The sequence below is a fragment of the Pituophis catenifer genome, unplaced genomic scaffold (assembly GCF_029215685.1).
Source record: "Pituophis catenifer annectens isolate HBS135680 unplaced genomic scaffold, rPitCat1.0.hap2 SCAF_2, whole genome shotgun sequence".
NCBI classification, from domain to species: Eukaryota; Metazoa; Chordata; class Lepidosauria; order Squamata; family Colubridae; genus Pituophis; species Pituophis catenifer.
In genome coordinates this window covers 4867244-4883956 of record NW_027256882.1, presented here as the reverse complement: position 1 = coordinate 4883956, position 16713 = coordinate 4867244, and the positions used below count along the sequence as shown (strand labels likewise).

General features: G+C 49.9%; 2 protein-coding genes across 2 annotated transcripts in view; one reads left to right on the top strand and one right to left on the bottom strand.

The window, feature by feature from the left end:
- LOC139311676 (uncharacterized) overlaps positions 1-16713 on the bottom strand; it is a 396884-nt gene that overhangs the window by 288460 nt on the left and 91711 nt on the right.
- On the top strand, positions 1385-16649 carry LOC139311644 (H-2 class II histocompatibility antigen, E-S beta chain-like). Its single transcript, XM_070936129.1, has 6 exons — positions 1385-1517; positions 2894-3166; positions 14587-14868; positions 15025-15138; positions 15376-15399; positions 15915-16649. Exons 1-6 carry the CDS (start codon positions 1433-1435, stop codon positions 15926-15928), a joined length of 792 nt encoding a protein of 263 aa, XP_070792230.1. The 5' UTR covers positions 1385-1432; the 3' UTR covers positions 15929-16649.

Genomic DNA, 16713 nt, shown 5'->3' with positions numbered 1-16713 from the left:
ACCTTCCATAAATGAGACTGACCATCTGGCCATGCCCACCTAGTCGCATGACCTCCAAGCCACACCCACAAAATAAGCCACGCCCACAGAACCGGTAGTAAAAAAATTTAGAACCCACCCCTGTCCAGAGCCTCCAACAGCCTCGATCTCTGCCTGGTCTCTTCCCACTTTCTCCCCACATTCCGTCCTGGAGGACGGAGAGGGACCCCTCTGTTATGTATATAGTTTTGGCGGGAAAGTTTGAACTTAATAGCCCTCAGCTGATTGGCTGATTGCCACAGCTGCAGGGTATATAAGGAGAGCTGTTTCCCCAGGTTAGTTGCTGGATTCTCACTCTATATTAAAGAGGTTCACCCAATTTAAAATTGGCGATTTTGAGGCCAGAAGCCACGGAAAGAGCTGAAGCCACGAGCCGACAAGAGAGCTGCAACCCCGAATCCAGCCAGGCGAGCGAGCGGAGTACCTGGAGAATCTGCCTACGTACCACCAGCGCCTTTCAACCCAACGGAAGAGAAGTGGGGATCCTACACGTCCCGCTTCAAATGCTTCCTGGTGGCCAGCGATCTACAGGGGCTGCCAGACGTGCGAAAGAAAGCCCTGTTCCTGAGCCATTGTGGACCCAAGGTGTTCGATATGGCCGAAGCCCGGTCGGAACCGAACTCGGTCCACATCATCTCGAGGCAAACGCTCCAGATGCTGCTGAAGGACCACTACGCCCCAACGCCATCGAAATACGTCCAGCGGTATGAGTTCCGGCAACGAATGCAGCATTTCTGCATTTCTGTATCTCTAACCTCTTTAACCTCTTTACACAAAATATCTCTATCTTCAACCAGAACCAACCTGCCATTTGCGGTGGGTCAGAGAACCCCACAGCGCTGGGGGTCAAAGTGGCCCTCGGGCAGCCCCTTTGCCAGGAAGGGAACAAAAGGCAGAAGCTTCCGGGAGACGCGGGGAGGGCACTTACCCCACATGATTGAGGAAGCCCCCCCCCAACGATGAGGACCCCCAAGATCTCGCTGGTTGTGGGGCTGCGCCTCCCCTTCTCTCCTCCACTGCAGCCCCACTCTACGCCGGATCCCGGGGGGCGGGAGGGCAAAAGGAAGCCTGTACTCCGCTCCAGGGCTGACCTGAATCGCCCCTTGAGCTGCAGCCCCCCAAGACTGAAGGGCCCCCCGCACCGTCTCCGCTTCTCTCTCTGCGCTGAACTATCTTCTCTTGCGGTGAAGTCAAGGGAGGCTCTGCCCGGAGACCGATGACGCCGCAGAAGGGAGGGTTCCCATTGGTCCTTCCGCTTTCCTGGGCACGCCCAAGTCCGAAGTTCGAGGAAAACGCCCCTCCCCCCCATACAGACCCACCGATTCCGCCTCTGGGGCTGGGAGCGTCCGCGACTTTCTCCCTCTCCCTTTGGGGCGCTGGTGGGGCAGCAGCCATGGCTTTTCCTGGGGTCCCCCTGATGCTGCTGGTGGGGGCGCTGGCCCGGATCCCCGGAAGCGAAGGCGGGAAGGAGACCCCCGGTAAGGAGGGGGCTGGGCGGGGGGAGGAGAGGGGCTGGGAGGGGCCGTGAGGGCTCCTGGGGGAAGGGGGGGAAGGGAGGGGTTGAGACCCCAGTAGTGGGGAAAGGGGTGGAAGGGAAGACAGGCGGAAGCCTCAGAAACCTCGATCTCCGCGTGGTCTCCGCTCCCTCGCTCGCCCCACTTCGCCCAGAGGGAAGAAGAGGGGTCGCCGTCTCCCTTCGTTGTGACTGTGGTGGGGAGGGGGTCATAGGATGAGACGCATTCGGGGCCCCCCTGCCCCCCCCCGTGACTGTGCCTGGGTGGGAGTGGGAGCTTCCAGACCCCCCCATTGTACCCGAATACGGAGCCCCCAAAGTCGGTTGCCTCGAGAGTTCCCTGCATGGAAAGAGGAAGGCGTCGGAAAGCGAAAGCGAGACCTGAATCCACAAATATAAAAAGCCACCAAATACAAAGCCACCAAAAATATAAGTAAAAATATTTTTGCAGCTTCAAAAAGTTCATTTTTTTCATTTGAGGCTGTGAAAATCAGGCAGGATTTGAGCCTCGAACCCTTCTGGGGGGGCTTTGAATTTGGGGAGGAGACCAAGACTCCCCCACCCCATAATTCCCCATCGCCCGATCAGCATGGGGGGGGACTGATGATGGGGGGGAAGTTCTGAGTTGCTCCCCTCAATTGGCTCCCCAAATCTCTCCCTTTCCTGAAGGGGGCTGGAGAGCCTCCATTTGAGGTGGTCTTTGGGGGGCTGTTTAGGGAGGGGGAGAGGAGAGATCCCCGATTCTCCCCCAAATCCTAGAAGGGCTGAAGATGAGGGGGTGAAGAAAAGTTGGGGGTAACCAGAGAAAGTGGGGGCTGAGGGGAGAGAGGGGCTGGGGGGGGACCCCAGAAGGATCCCTCTGGATGTCCCCATTCTTCCCCCTCCCCAGACTCTGCTTGAGGAGGGGGTTGGACTAGAAGACCTCCAAGGTCCCTTCCCTTAATCTGTTCTGTGATGTCTTCCCTACAAGGGGACTCTGGGCGGCTTGCAGGTTGTACAAAGAACAAAAAGCCCCCTCAGGATCCAAAGTCCCCAGCCGAGAGAACATCTGCTGGACCGGTTGAACTTCTGCCTGCGTTTTTCCACCCTGGGAGGAAGGAGGGGGCACAGCAAGAAATACCCCCCTCTTTCCCCCCCTTCCAGACCCCCAGGAACCCCTGGGACCCCCAAATTCCCCTTCCGTCCTCCAGGGGGCGTCTGTCAATGAGTCTCTCACAGAAAGTCTCCCCTCCATCCCCCTTTGCCTCCCAAGTCCATCCTCCTCCTGTCCTGGTGGCTGGGAATGATGGGCCCTGGAGTCCCTCCTGACGGTCTTCCTTCCCCTCTTCTTTCCCCTTGCAGCCCATTTCCTGCTCCAGGGGAAGCACGAGTGCCGCTTCCTCAATGGGACACAGCAGGTGCGGTTCCTGGAGAGGAACTTCTACGACCGGCAGGAGATCTATTACTTCGACAGCGACCTCGGGAAGTTCATGGCTGTCACTCCCTTGATGAAGCCCTATGTGGACAGATTGAACAGAGATGAGCAGTTCCTGCAGATCATGAAGGACTCTGTGGATTCCATCTGCCGGCACAACTACGAGATTCTCCAGAGGAATTCTGTGATTGGCCGGAAAGGTGAGTTGGGGGGGGAGTATCCCCTTTTCCTTTCCTTTCCTTGATTGAGACTCTCCCGGATGAAGATTTAGTGGTCATTTAAAAAGCAAGGAGGATTCAAATTCAGTGGTAAAATTAATTAATGAAGAGACTAATTAAAAGGCTTCAGGGGATTCAGGCTGCCTCCTCCTCTCTGCCCCCCCCCAGCTAAGCCCCAGAGCCCCATTTGGACCCCTTTCCAGAAGGCCAATAAAGGGGGGGGGGCTTTGAGATTTTAGAATAAAAAAATGAATGTTCAAAGGGAATCCATGAAAGCGAATTCTTCTGTCCTTTCTCGCCAGGTTTCTTTAGTCTGAGTCATTTCCACTCCCACATCTTTTAAATCCAATAAGTAAGTAAAATAAATGAATATATAAAATTAAATTAATTAATTAATGAAAAATAAATAAATGAAAAACTAAATAAATAAATAAAATAAAAAATTAATAAATAAAATACATAAGTAATAAAATAAACTAACTAAATAAAGAATAATAATAAATTAACTAAATAATAAAGGAAACTAAATAAACAATAAAGTAAATAATAGAATAAATAATAAACTAATAATAGCAATAAATAAACTAAACATGAAAATCAATCAATCCAGATAGAATTTATAATTGTGAATCAAACCCAAATCAGGCGGAATCCTGGTCTGGCGTTTCCTTTGCCTTGAACAGAAGCTGATTGAGAGGCTGAGAAATTTCATTCAGCCAATTTTGGGGGTCTGGGAGAAAAGCCCCCCTTGAAGCCCCCTTTTTGGTCACAGACTCAGTTTCCCCTGCAGCCAAATCCCTTCCCTCTTCCTTCCTGGGGAGGCTCTGGATTTGGGGGAGAGAGTCCAAAAACACCCACAAACCTTAAACTGAATTTTACATCATAAGAAACACATCCTACTTCCATTCATCCCTTGTTTACTTCTCTCTTCCAGATTCCTTGCAAATTGCCTAGATTTGTTTTTGTAATTTACATTCACTGTGTAATAATATTTTTCTTTTATTTCTCTCAACTGATACGGTTCCAGAGACTGAGCATTGTGCAAATCTAGGATTTCAGCTGCACTTTTGCAAATTTGCAAATTTGGCCTTTCCAGGAAAACTTTACTCCTTTGATGGAAACTGAAAAGTCTTTAAAGCATCCCCATTTAAGAATTGCCTAAGTCTGAGGTTCCCATTGGGAGCCCAAAAATTATGTGTGGCCACAGAATTAAATAAGATATTACTTCCATAAGAGGAAAAAAATAGCCCATCCTAAGAGAGAAAGATTTTTTAGAGGGAGATCCTGGACTTTTGCTCCTTCCCTAAATAATTGAATATTTCAGGAGAACTGGCAGAGATTTTCTTCTCCACATATTTCATCTGGAGGCAAAACTCATTTTCAGTCCTAAATTCTTCCCAGCAAAGCTAGGAGGAGGATCACATCCATTTAATAGGATATCAGAATTTAGAATAGAATAGAACAGAATTCTTTATTGGCCAAGTGTGATTGGACACACAAGGAGATGATATTCTCTCAAATTTGAGAGACAGTTTAAAATATCTTTACCACCAAAGAGGATAAATTTCTGGAGATAATAATCCCCTGATTGATAATATTCAACATTGAATTATTTCTTACTATCAATTCAACATTCTTCTTGTCTGGCATATTTGAAATAATTCTCATTCCAGCAATATTTAATATGGACATTTCCTCACTTCTATTAATTTAGCTATATTCAATGGACCCGAACAAAGGAGCATCTAATGGCAATACTTTTATCCCAAACCTTCCAAAATCAGCATCGATTCTATGGGTGCTTGATCAGAAAGAAAAACGTAAATCTGGGTCACATTTTTTTACTGCATCAAAGTTGATATTAAAAATAAATCTTGAATATCAAAGTGTGAGGCAGAGAAAATGTATTGTGTATTCCTGCTGTTTGAAGTTGAGAGGTCTCCAAATGTTGATTAAATTAAATTCCTGGATGGACAGAAGGAGAAAGTTGTGTCTGGGAGGGGTGGGGGGTCCTTAAAGAGAAAAAAAAATCTTGTTCCGATCCAACAGTGGATCCAGGAGTGAATTAAAACCTTTCTCCAGCAACTCCCATCTGATCAAATTGGAACCACCAAATGTTAATAGTACATTTTTGTATAAAGTTAAATTTATTTTGGGTTGAGCTATAAAAAGTATTCATGTCACCTGATAGTCTCCTTGTTTACCTACTAAAAATAATCTATATGAATTGAAGATGTTTTCAATAAAAATGCCAAATTCAAACTTTTCAATTTCCACTGATTTATTTATTTATTCATTCATTCATTCATTCATTCATTCATTCATTCATTTATTTATTTATTACATTTGTATACCGCCCTTCTCCTTTCGGACTCAGGGCGGTGAACAGCCAAAATAAAAACATTTGTACAAAAGTTAAAATAATTATTTAAAACGAATTAAATAGAATTTGGCAATTTAAATTTGCTTCATCCATTTTCTTGCTAATAGATTTTTTTCTCATCCAGAATTTGCATTTTTGTTCAAACAGTCATCCAGACCCGCCCCTCCCCATTAATCCGTCCAAGAGTTGTGCCAGTGGGAGCATTTGGGGAAGGAGGAGATCAAGAGGGATCCTCTCCAAGGCTCAGATGTGATCCTGGGTTCTGCCTGATCTCAGCTCCTACTGCCCCCACCTTCCCTTTCCCCAAGACCTCCCCTATAGATCCCTACCCCTGCCACCCCCAATCCAGGCAGAGGCTGCCATCAAGAAGTCGGACCCCTCTGCACCTCCTCCCCAGGAATGTCCGGTTCCTTTGGCTGGTGTTGTGGCTCCGTTGCCTGAGCGTGGGCTATCGACAGATGCAGACTCTGAGAGTGAGGAAGAGGAGTTGGCAAGGCCTCCCTCTCCAGGACCCTCCTCTCTGGCAATGCCTCCGGAGGACACCGAAGGCCAAACGATAGGCTCAGAGCCAAGCACGTCCCCGCAGCCACAGGTGGACAGCGACGAGGAAGATAAGTGCTGGCTGGACCCTCACCAGAGGCGCAGGGAGAAGCGTGCACAGCAGAGGGGAAGGCATGGCAGAGATTAGCTGAGTCACTGGACCACACCCCACAGGGTATAAATGTGGGTGTGGTGGCCGGTTCAGTTTGTGACGAGCAAAAAACTAGAACTAATCCATGATTTCTGCGTTACTGGACTTTGCCTGCTTTATCGGACTGCATTTGGATTAATTCTGGTATTGTTGAAAACTCTGCCTATTTTATCGGAATGCTGGCAGGCTAATCTTTGTTTTGAGTGAGTAAAGTCTGAATTGGCAGCTAGCCACTGGGTTGTTGACAGCTTTATCATCAAAGAGTTTTGTCGTGTGGTTTATTAACTCCGGGCCGTCTGTGGGGGTGTGTGCGTGCTACGGGGACAGAACAGCTGGGAAGGAGGCCAGCCAGTTTATTGGTTCAATTTATTTATTGGTTCAATTTATATGCCGGCCTTCTCCGGAGACTCAGGGCGGCTTACAATGCATTAAGCAATAGCCTTCATACTTTTGTATATACCTGCTTAGTAGGGCTTTCGCCCCCCCCCAAGCGGTGTTCTTTTTTATACAAAGTCAGCTTATTGCCCCCACAATCCGGGTCCTCATTTTACCTACCTCGAAAGGATGGAAGGCTGAGTCAACCTTGAGCCTGGTGAGATTTGAACAGTTGCAGGCAAAGCCTGGTCTTGGGGGGGGGTGTCCCTCCCAAAAACCCCAAGTCCCCCCCTCAGCAAGGATCTTGGCATGGCCCTCCAGAGCCTTGGTATATCCTGAAATCAAAAGGTTGCCAGGGCTCTGGACAGGGTCACTCCCATGCGGCCTCTCCTGACCCTTCACCCCATCTCTCCCCACGGAGGAGTTGAGGGTCCCAAAAAGGCTCAAGAGACCCCTGGAGCCCCTCTGGAGGGAAAGGAAGGGGGAGTTAGAGCCCTCAGGAAGGCCTAGGGTCACCCCCACAGCCCCCTTCCGGGTAATCCGGTTGCTTTAGGGGGAGGAGGGCTCGGCTGACCACCTTCAGGAGGGAGGGAGAGGGCCATTCTATGGCCGCCATCTTGTGTGTTCCCCAGGGCTCAGGACTCTCTCCCCTCCTTTACGACATCTACATGAAGCCGCTGTATGAGATAGAGTAGAATAGGTCTTCTAGTCCAACCCCCTGCCCAGGCAGGAAGCTCTCCACCACTTCAGACAAATGGTTATCCAACATCTTCTTAAAAACTTCCAGTGTTAGAGAATTCATGACTTCTGGAGGCAAGTTGTTCCACTGATTAATTGTTCTCACTGTCAGGAAATTTCTCCTTAGTTCTAAGTTGCTTCTCTCCTCGATTAGTTTCCACCCATTGCTTCTTGTCCAACCCTCAGGTGCTTTGGAGAATAGCTTGACTCCCTCTTCTTTGGGGCAGTCCCTGAGATATTGGAGCACTGCTATCATGTCACCCCTAGTTCTTCTTTTTATTAAACTAGACATACCCAGTTCCTGCAACCGTTCTTTGTTTTAGCCTCCAGTCCCCTAATCATCTTTGCTGCTCTTCTCTGCACTCTTTCCAGAGTCTCAGCATCTTATTTACATGGTGGCGACCAAAACTGGATGCCATATTCCAAGGGTGGCCTTATTACCAAGGCCTTATAAAGTGGTATTAACCCTTCACGTGATCTCGATTCTATCCCTCTGTTTATGCAGCCTAGAACTGTGTTGGCTTTTTTGGCAGCTGCTGCACATGGCTGGCTCCTATCTAAATGGTTGTCCACTAGGACTCCAAGATCACAGTTACTACTATATACTACATATAGTGTACCTGAGCATTTTGTTTTTCTTGCCTAAATGTAGAACCTTCCTTTTTCCACCGTTGAATTTCATTTTGTTAGATAGCGCCCAATGTTCAAGTCTGTCAAGGGTCTTTTGTATCTTGAGCCTATCTTCTGCAGTGTTGGCTATTCCTGCCAGTTTGGTGTCATCTGCAAATTTGATGAGTTCCCCATCTATCCCCTCGTCCAAGTCATTGATGAAGATGCTGGAGAGTACTGGGCCTAAACCAGAGCCTTTGGGGTACTCCACTGCATACTTCCCTGCATGTAGATGCAGTTCCATTGAGGGCTACACGTTGAGTGCGGTTGGTCAGCCAGTTACGACTCCATCTGCTGTTGATGCTGTCTAACCCACATTTTTCTCCTTTATATAGTAGTAGCTCATCCGTCCCCAGGGGTGGAGGTGTCCCCCATATACTGAGGATACCCAATTTTTGAAAAGTGATTGAAACCCAGGACAGTCCCTGTGCTCAGTCATTCAAGCCCTGGTCCTCTCACCTCTAGACTACTGCAATGCACTCTACATGGGCCTCCCCTTGAAGAGCGATTGGAGGCTTCCACTGGTGCAGAGTGGGGCAGCATGGGCTATTTTTGCAGTCACTAAGGGGACCCATGTGCCACGACTGCTCCGTGAGGTGCCCCGACTGCCAGTCTCCTTCCAGGTGCAAGTCAAGGTGCTGGCCATGGTCTCCCAAGCCCTGCACGGCCTGAGTCCAGGCTCCTTCAGGGACCCTCTCACCCCACTGGGCCTGATGTAAATGCTGTCAACCGCCTAGAGACATTTCGTCATGAGATGGGCAACAAATACATTTTATTAATCAATAAATATTCCAGTATTGCACCTAATTTTAAAACATGTGGTTTCATTTTGACTGAGAGAAGAAACAAGGGATGGAAACTCATCAAGGAGAGAAACAACCTGGAACTAAGGAGAAACTTCCTAACAGTGAGGACAATTAACCAGTGGAACTGCTTGCCACCAGAAATCGTGGGGGCTCCATCACTGGGGGTCTTTAAGCAGAGATTGGGCAACCATTTGTCTGAAGTGGTGGAGGGTTTCCTGCCTGAGCAGGGGGTTGGACTAGAAGACCTCCAAGGTCCCTCCCAGCTCTCTTATTCTGTTATTCTGCTGTGGGGTTTGCCTATTTTGAGGATTCTTCCCTTTGGATGAGATCACCTGATCCCAACCGGAAGGATTTAGGTTTCCCCATTTCTCAGGATCCCTTTTCATTCCCTGCTGCCATTCGCTTTGGAAGAGGACTCCAAACACCGTCCCAAAGGAGTTTCTTCAGACGGCAAATAGACTCTGTTTTCCCTTGAAGACCTTTTGCTTCTCACCCAAGAAGCTTCAATTCGGATAGTCAGAACTGAAGAAGCTCCTCGGATGAGAAGCGAAATGTCTTCATGGAAAAACAAACTCCAGTTGCCTTTTGGAAAAAAAGCCCTGTTGTGTTCTGAGCATGCTCAAGAGAATTGGCCCCTGTTGGGATCCTTTGGAACGTTGGATGTTCCTATTGGTTAAGCCGTCTGACAGTTGGTATAAAAGAGCTGTCAGGCTGAGTTCAAGGTTCTTCGTATTGTACTTCTTCTGAATTTTTTTTTTTTTAATTTGATTTATATGCCGCCCTTCTCCGGAGACTCAGGGCGGCTTACAATGCATTAAGCAATAGCCTTCATTCTTTTGTATATTTTATACAAAGTCAGCTTATTGCCCCCACAAACTGGGTCCTCATTTAACCTACCTTAGAAAGGATGGAAGGCTGATTCAACCTTGAGCCTGGTAAAATTCGAACCTGCAGAAATTGCAGGCAGCTGTGTTAATAACAGGGTGCATTAACCACTGTACTACCAAGGCTCCTGAATTGTGTTAGAGCTGTAGCTGTGAGGTAAATAAATACTTACCATTATAATCCACCTCTGTAATTCATCGTCTGCTCGAGAACACACCACTGGCGACGAGGATGGGATGTTGAATCTGGCAAATTAACAATAGTAGGTGTGAATTGAGCCTGAGGTAAACTGACAGCCTGAGGTGAGGAGAGTCGTGAGTCTTAAGATGCAACGATAATGGCATACTCACAGACATTTCCTCCGTTCAATCTGGCTACTGAGACTTGGGAGGCATATGTGGCCCGTTTTGACTGTTTTTTAATCGCAAACGACTACACGAACTTGTCTGCCGAGCGCAAACGCGCATATTTCCTCAGTTTCTGTGGGGCCGAAATGTTCGATACCGCTATGACGTTGATGGCCCCTCAATCCATACATGCTGGAACGTGGGAGGCTTTTATGAATAAATTGAAACGCCATTACGCCCCTGCGCCTTCTAGAATTGCCCGCAGACAGCAATTCTACCATAGGGATCAAGCCCCTGGGGAGACAATAAACCAATATGTCGCCGCGTTAAGGAAGCTTGCACGCCATTGCGACTTCGTGAACCTGGATGACTATCTCTTAGACAGGCTAGTGAGCGGAGTGAGAGATCAGAACCTTAAAAGGCGTTTAATCGTGAACCATAAACTGACATTCCAAATGGCACTTGATGAGGCCTGCGCGGCAGAATTGGCTAATCTATCAATTGCGGAGCTGCCCCGGGGACAAAGCCCACCCAAGCCGAATAGGGAAGCTTTATTAGTGAATAAGACAAGTGAGGGTGGCCTATCCGACTTAGATGGCGAGCTGGATGTCTGCAGAGTACATGAGGCGAGAGCTAAAACGTTCGTGGCTAAGTCACCGAGAGGAGCAGTCACTGAGTGTTATAGTTGCGGAGGGGACCATCTACGTGCCTCGTGCAGGTTTAAAGATGCCGTCTGCCACCGCTGTGGCCGGCAAGGCCACAAAGCAAGAGCCTGCCGGTCCGCGCAGCCGCAGTCTAGAGCGAGGGTTCCTAGTAACCAGGAAGGACAACGGCGATTCCGCCTGACGACAAAGTGCAGCCACGATGCCCGGAGCTTCTCCACAGTCCATATGGTCGTTCCAGATGAAGGGCTCATTAAAAATAAAATCCACCTCACTGTGTACATCGAGGGAAGGCCGTGCCGCATGGAGGTGGACACAGGGTCAGCCACCTCCATCATATCCTGGGCCACCATAAAACGTCTTGTTCCGAAGATTTCAAAAAGGAGGCTAGACCCTTGCAATGTGATTCTGCGAGATTACCAAGGGGGGGCAATTCCCGTGGTGGGCTCTGGTTCTTTCAGGGTTCGTTTTAAGGGATTTGCTGGATATTTATCATTGGTGGTTGTGGATGGGCCCCTACCAAGCCTCCTAGGGCTTAATTGGTTCGATGCCTTAGGTCTCACCGTTCAGGGCGTAAATGCCATTAGGTCTACTGAACTTGACAAATTATGTAAGGAATTCCCAGGGGTATTTGATGACCAGTTGGGAAAATATACAGGCACCCCTGTTTCTTTTAGTTTGGATCCCCAGGTCCAACCGCGAAGACTAAAACCACGCCGTGTTCCCTTGGCGTTGCGCCCAAAGGTGGACGCAGAATTGGACAAACTCATTGCACAGGGGGTCCTAGAACCTGTTGATTACACCCCCTGGGAGACACCAACCATCATCGCCATTAAGGCGGATGGTTCAATCTGAATCTGTGCAGACTACCAGGCTACTATTAATCAGGCATTGTTGTCACATGCTTATCCCGTTCCGGTAATGCAGCATTTGCTACATTCCTTGGGAAGCGGGTCAGTCTTTGCCAAGTTAGATTTAGCACAGGCATACCAGCAGTTGCCTGTGGATGATGAGACGGCCACTGCACAGACCATTGTCACGCATCGGGGAACTTTCCGATGCCGCCGCTTGCAATTCGGCGTGAGCGTAGCCCCGGGAATTTTCCAAAGTTTGATGGAGAGGCTCCTCCATGGAATTCCCGGAGTGCTACCGTATTTTGACGATGTGCTGGTCTCTGCAACCAGCACATCTCAGCTGATGGACCGCCTTCGTTGTGTCCTGTCCAAATTTAGGAGTGTAGGACTCAAAGTTAAGAAGTCTAAGTGTAGCATTGCTGTACCTCAAGTTGAATTTTTGGGGTTCTTAATCAATAGCAAAGGAATTCATCCTACAGAAGCGAAAACTAAAGCTATCCTGGACGCTCCTGTTCCTACGTGCAAATCTGAACTTCAAGCCTTCCTCGACCTTTTAAACTTTTATGCTGTTTTTCTACCCCATAAGGCATCCGTGGCAGAGCCCCTCCTACCGGCTGTTGGACCGGGGTGCTCCATGGAACTGGACCGCGAAAGCCGCTGCTGCCTTTAGAGCGGTCAAATAATTGCTTGTGTCAAATTCTGTTCTAACTCAGTATTGTGAAAATCTTCCACTTATTCTAGCTTGTGATGCCTCCCCGTATGGGGTCAGCGCCGTCCTTAGCCACAGGTTTCTGAATGGGTCCGAAGCCCCTGTGGCATTTTTTTCCCGTACCTTGACTCCCGCTGAACGGAATTACTCACAACTGGACAAAGAGGCTTTGGCACTTGTGGCGGGGGTAAAGCGTTTTCATTACTACCTTTATGGTCGCCCGTTTATCTTAGCTACGGACCAGCAGCCTTTATTAGGTTTGCTTGTGGGTGATCAACAAACACCACAAATCCTGTCCCCCAGGTTTACCCATTGGTCCGTTTTTTTGGCTGCTTACCAATATACACTTACCTACGTGCCTGGGAAGCATCTGGCCCATGCAGACGCTCTGAGTCGTTGCCCCGTGACCACCTTCTTATGTGACCCAGCACCTGCTTCAGCTGTGTTTTTGATTGACAGTTCTTCTTTTGCCTTAACTGCTGCTGACATTGCCTGCCACTCTGCTCGTGACACTGAACTCTCTCAAGTCCTGGACTGGGTTAAAAGGGTGGCCTTCGGGGAAATTGGGGTCCCCCTGGCAACCGTATGTTTCCAGGAAACTGGAATTATCAGCCCAAGGGGGTTGTTTACTCTGGGGTCACAGGGTGGTGGTCCCACAGCCACTTCGAAAGACCGTCCTTGTCTCACTGCACGCCGGTCACCCCGGTATTGTCCGGATGAAAGCTATGGGAAGAAGTTACGTCTGGTGGCCCGGCCTAGATAAAAGCATCACAGATTGGGTGGCCTCTTGTCAGTGTTGTCAGGAGTCACGACCACTGCCCCCTAAAGAAAAAGCCTGTGAGTGGGAGGAACCTATGGGTCCGTGGTCCCACATACATTTAGATTTTGCTGGCCCTTTCCATGGGCAGATGTTCTTAGTGGTCGTAGATGCGTATTCGAAATGGGTGGAATTGGTGCTAATGCACTCCACCACATCCGACGCTGTCATAAGGTTTTTGCGCGCACTTTTTGCCACACATGGGTTGCCCGACCTTCTGGTGTCGGATAATGGTCCTCAACTGACGGCATCAGTGTTCGAGCTGTTTCTGGCAAGGCTGGGCATTTGGCATTGCCTCATCTCGCCTTACGACCCAGCGGCTAACGGCCTTGTGGAAAGGGCTGTTCACTCAGCAAAGGACGCGCTTGGCCGTATGGGCCCGGGTGCGTGGCTGAAGCGTTTGGTTGAGTATATGATAGTGCAGCACACGACACCCTGCCCGGTCACGAACTGGAGCCCCGCAGAGTTACTTATGGGCTGGCGTTTACAGACAGTTTTGGATCGCTTGCATCCTCTATATGCCCCTAGTAAACCTCTGAACTCCCATAGTACAACCAGACCCTTCGGGGTGGGGGATTCAGTTTATGCCAGGAATTATGGGGGTTCCCCGTTGTGGATTCCCAGATGGGTGATAGAGATAACCGGGCCGTGTTCTTATAAAATAGATATGGGTCAAGGTAGAGTCTGGCGTCAGCACCAGGATCAAATCAGGGCTAGGAAGGTGCCGCCTACTGAGCTTAGTGAACAGACGGGCAGGGGTATGGATAGGGTTGAGCCGGGGTTTGGGGACACCCATTCTCCCGATTGGAATAACGAACCGTGCAATCCAACACTTACCAGTAGCAGAGGGGCAGTTCGAGAATACTCACCCAGGGTACAGGAAGACAGTCCAGGGCCAGTGCATGTTGATCCAGTTGAAGCTCGGTCTGTGGAAAGTCCTAGGGGTAGGAATGTCCCTGTCCAGCCAGAACACCTGCCTAGGGCGAGCCCGAGGCGCTCAGGGCGTCTCCGACATCGACCCGCATACCTCGAGGATTATGCATGCACCATTCCAGGGGAAAGGGGTGTTGTGTTCTGAGCATGCTCAAGAGAATTGGCCCCTGTTGGGATCCTTTGGAACGTTGGATGTTCCTATTGGTTAAGCCGTCTGACGGTATAAAAGAGCTGTCAGGCTGAGTTCAAGGTTCTTCGTATTGTACTTCTTCTGAATTGTGTTAGAGCTGTAGCTGTGAGGTAAATAAATACTTACCATTATAATCCACCTCTGTAATTCATCGTCTGCTCGAGAACACACCAAGCCCCTTTGGGAGAACCATGACCTGGAAGACCGAGAATCTCCACAGACACTCAAAAGACAGAATATTTTTAGGAGTGAAAAGAGATCTTGGCCTGAACTAACCAACTTGGTCTTCCCTTCTGGGCCCTCCTGTGTCTCTCATGTAGCTCCTTCCCCTCCTTCCCTCCAGCCAAGCCCACCGTCTCCATCTCCCCCACCAAGATGGAGCCCTCTTCCCCCAACACCATCCTCCTCTGCACCGTGACCGGCTTTTACCCCGTGGAGATCGAGGTCCAGTGGCTGAAGAACGGGCGGCCGGAGGAGGAGGGCATGGCCTTTGGGGAGGAGCTCCAGAACGGAGACTGGACCTACCAGCTCCAGGTGATGCTGGAGACCCAGCCCCAACGGGGGGATGTCTACACTTGCAAGGTGGGGCATGCCAGCCTGGAGGTCCCCATCACCGTCCAGTGGGGTAAGTCCCTCCCCTCCCTCCCCTCCTGATCTGGGGACCTCATCCTGCCTTGAGAAGGGGGAGAGACCCCTCCTGTGGGGGGAGCCAGAATGGAGCCTCCTGGGGGAAGGTGCGCCTGATCCTCCTGCTCAGGTGAGGCTCCTTCTCCTTCCCCAGAGCCCCGTTCCTCCAGCTCTGCCAGGAGCAAACTCTGGACGGGGATCATGGGGGCCGTGATAGGAGTGGCCTTCCTGGCTGTGGGGCTCTTCTCCTACCTGAAGAGCAAGAAAGGTGAGTCTGGGGGGGCGGAGGAGAGGTGGTGGGGAGGGGACCCTCTAGGGGAGGCCTCTCCTCAAGCTTAGCAGGTGGCCAAGAGGGGCCCCTTGAGGAACATTTTTGGGAACTTCTGTTTTTGGAGGGGCTATAAGTGAAGATCCTGCAACCTATTATGGGCTATCGATGGGGAGGGGATCCCGCTGAGTCCTCCAGCCCATGAAGGGTCCTGATTGGGTCTTTTTTTCCTTCCAGCAACTCCCATCCAACCTCCTGCAGGTGAGTTTCTCCTCTTCGCCCTCATCTCATCCTCTCCTACAAGTTATTGGTGGCTTTTAATGACTTATTTGTTCCTTTTTTTGAAAAAACCATGCCTGAACAAAATCTCCTCCCTCGGGGAGGGAGCGCCACAACGTTGTGGGCTGTTCTTCCTGACCCCCCCTTCTCCTTGTGACACTTCACTCAGTTTCTGGCCAAGTGACCCCCAGGCTCCCCCCTTTGCTCCCCCCCATCCCAGCCCCATCTTCTCTGTTCACATGAATCGTCTGAAGGGAAGGGGGCTTCCCCTCTTGATTAACCCTCTAATTAAGACAATTAGGGAGAATTCCAGAATCCCCTGGAGAGGAAATGGGGAGGAATCCCTGAAATGGGCGGATTCTCCCTCTTTCCGTCCCTGCCTGTCAACCGTCTGGGCCTGCCTTGGGGGTGGGGGCTGAAAGGGAAGAAAAATAGGTTATTTATACTAATAGTGCCTTTTTATCTTCTGATTTTCTTCCCCATCTCTTTTTCTACAGCACTCATGAATTAATCCTGCTCTCCGATGCAAAAGGATATTTTTTCTTTAGTGGCCGATGACTCTTTGTCCTGTTTGCAGCCTCTGAGAAACGGAGGCTGAAGGTTGGGAGAGGAGGAGAATGGCAGCCTGGACCTTCTCCTGCTGAGACACCCCCCCCAGCTTCCTTTCAGGGCCGCTCTTTCTTGGGAGGGAGGGGTGGAGACCATCTAGACCAGCCAGCCTCAAACTACGGCCCGCCAATGCAAAGTATCCGGCCCGCGGAGTGGTGTGATTAAGCCCCGCCCCTCACCCTGGGCCTTCTCTTCCGGGGAGCCAACTGGGAGGCCGGCTGAGGGGAGATCTTGCCGGTGCAGCCTTGAAAAGCAGCTCTGGGCTTGTAAAGTCCTGCTTTGAATTAAAAGTCTTTGAAAACAATTTAAACAGGCGCTTAGGAAGGAGAAAGGCAAAAAAATGGACTGTTAAATTGGCCACACCCACCCAGTCACATGACCACTTAGCCATGCCCAGGGAGCCAGTCTGTCCCCCCCCAACAGTCTGAGGGACTGTGAATCGGCCCCCTGTCTAAAAAGTTTGAAGACCCTGATCTAGACTGTCCCCAGGGACGCTGGGCCCACCTGTCCCCCCATCTCTCCTGGCTTTGAACCCACAGCAGCTTCATCTACATTATTCGTCCTCCGAGTCACTTCCCTTCCCTTCGCTTTGCTCTAAAAGAATAAACTTTAGAAGCAGGAAAGCCTGGAATCCTTCCTTCCTTCCTCTTCATCCTCCTCCTCCTCTTTCCTGCCACCACAGGAGGC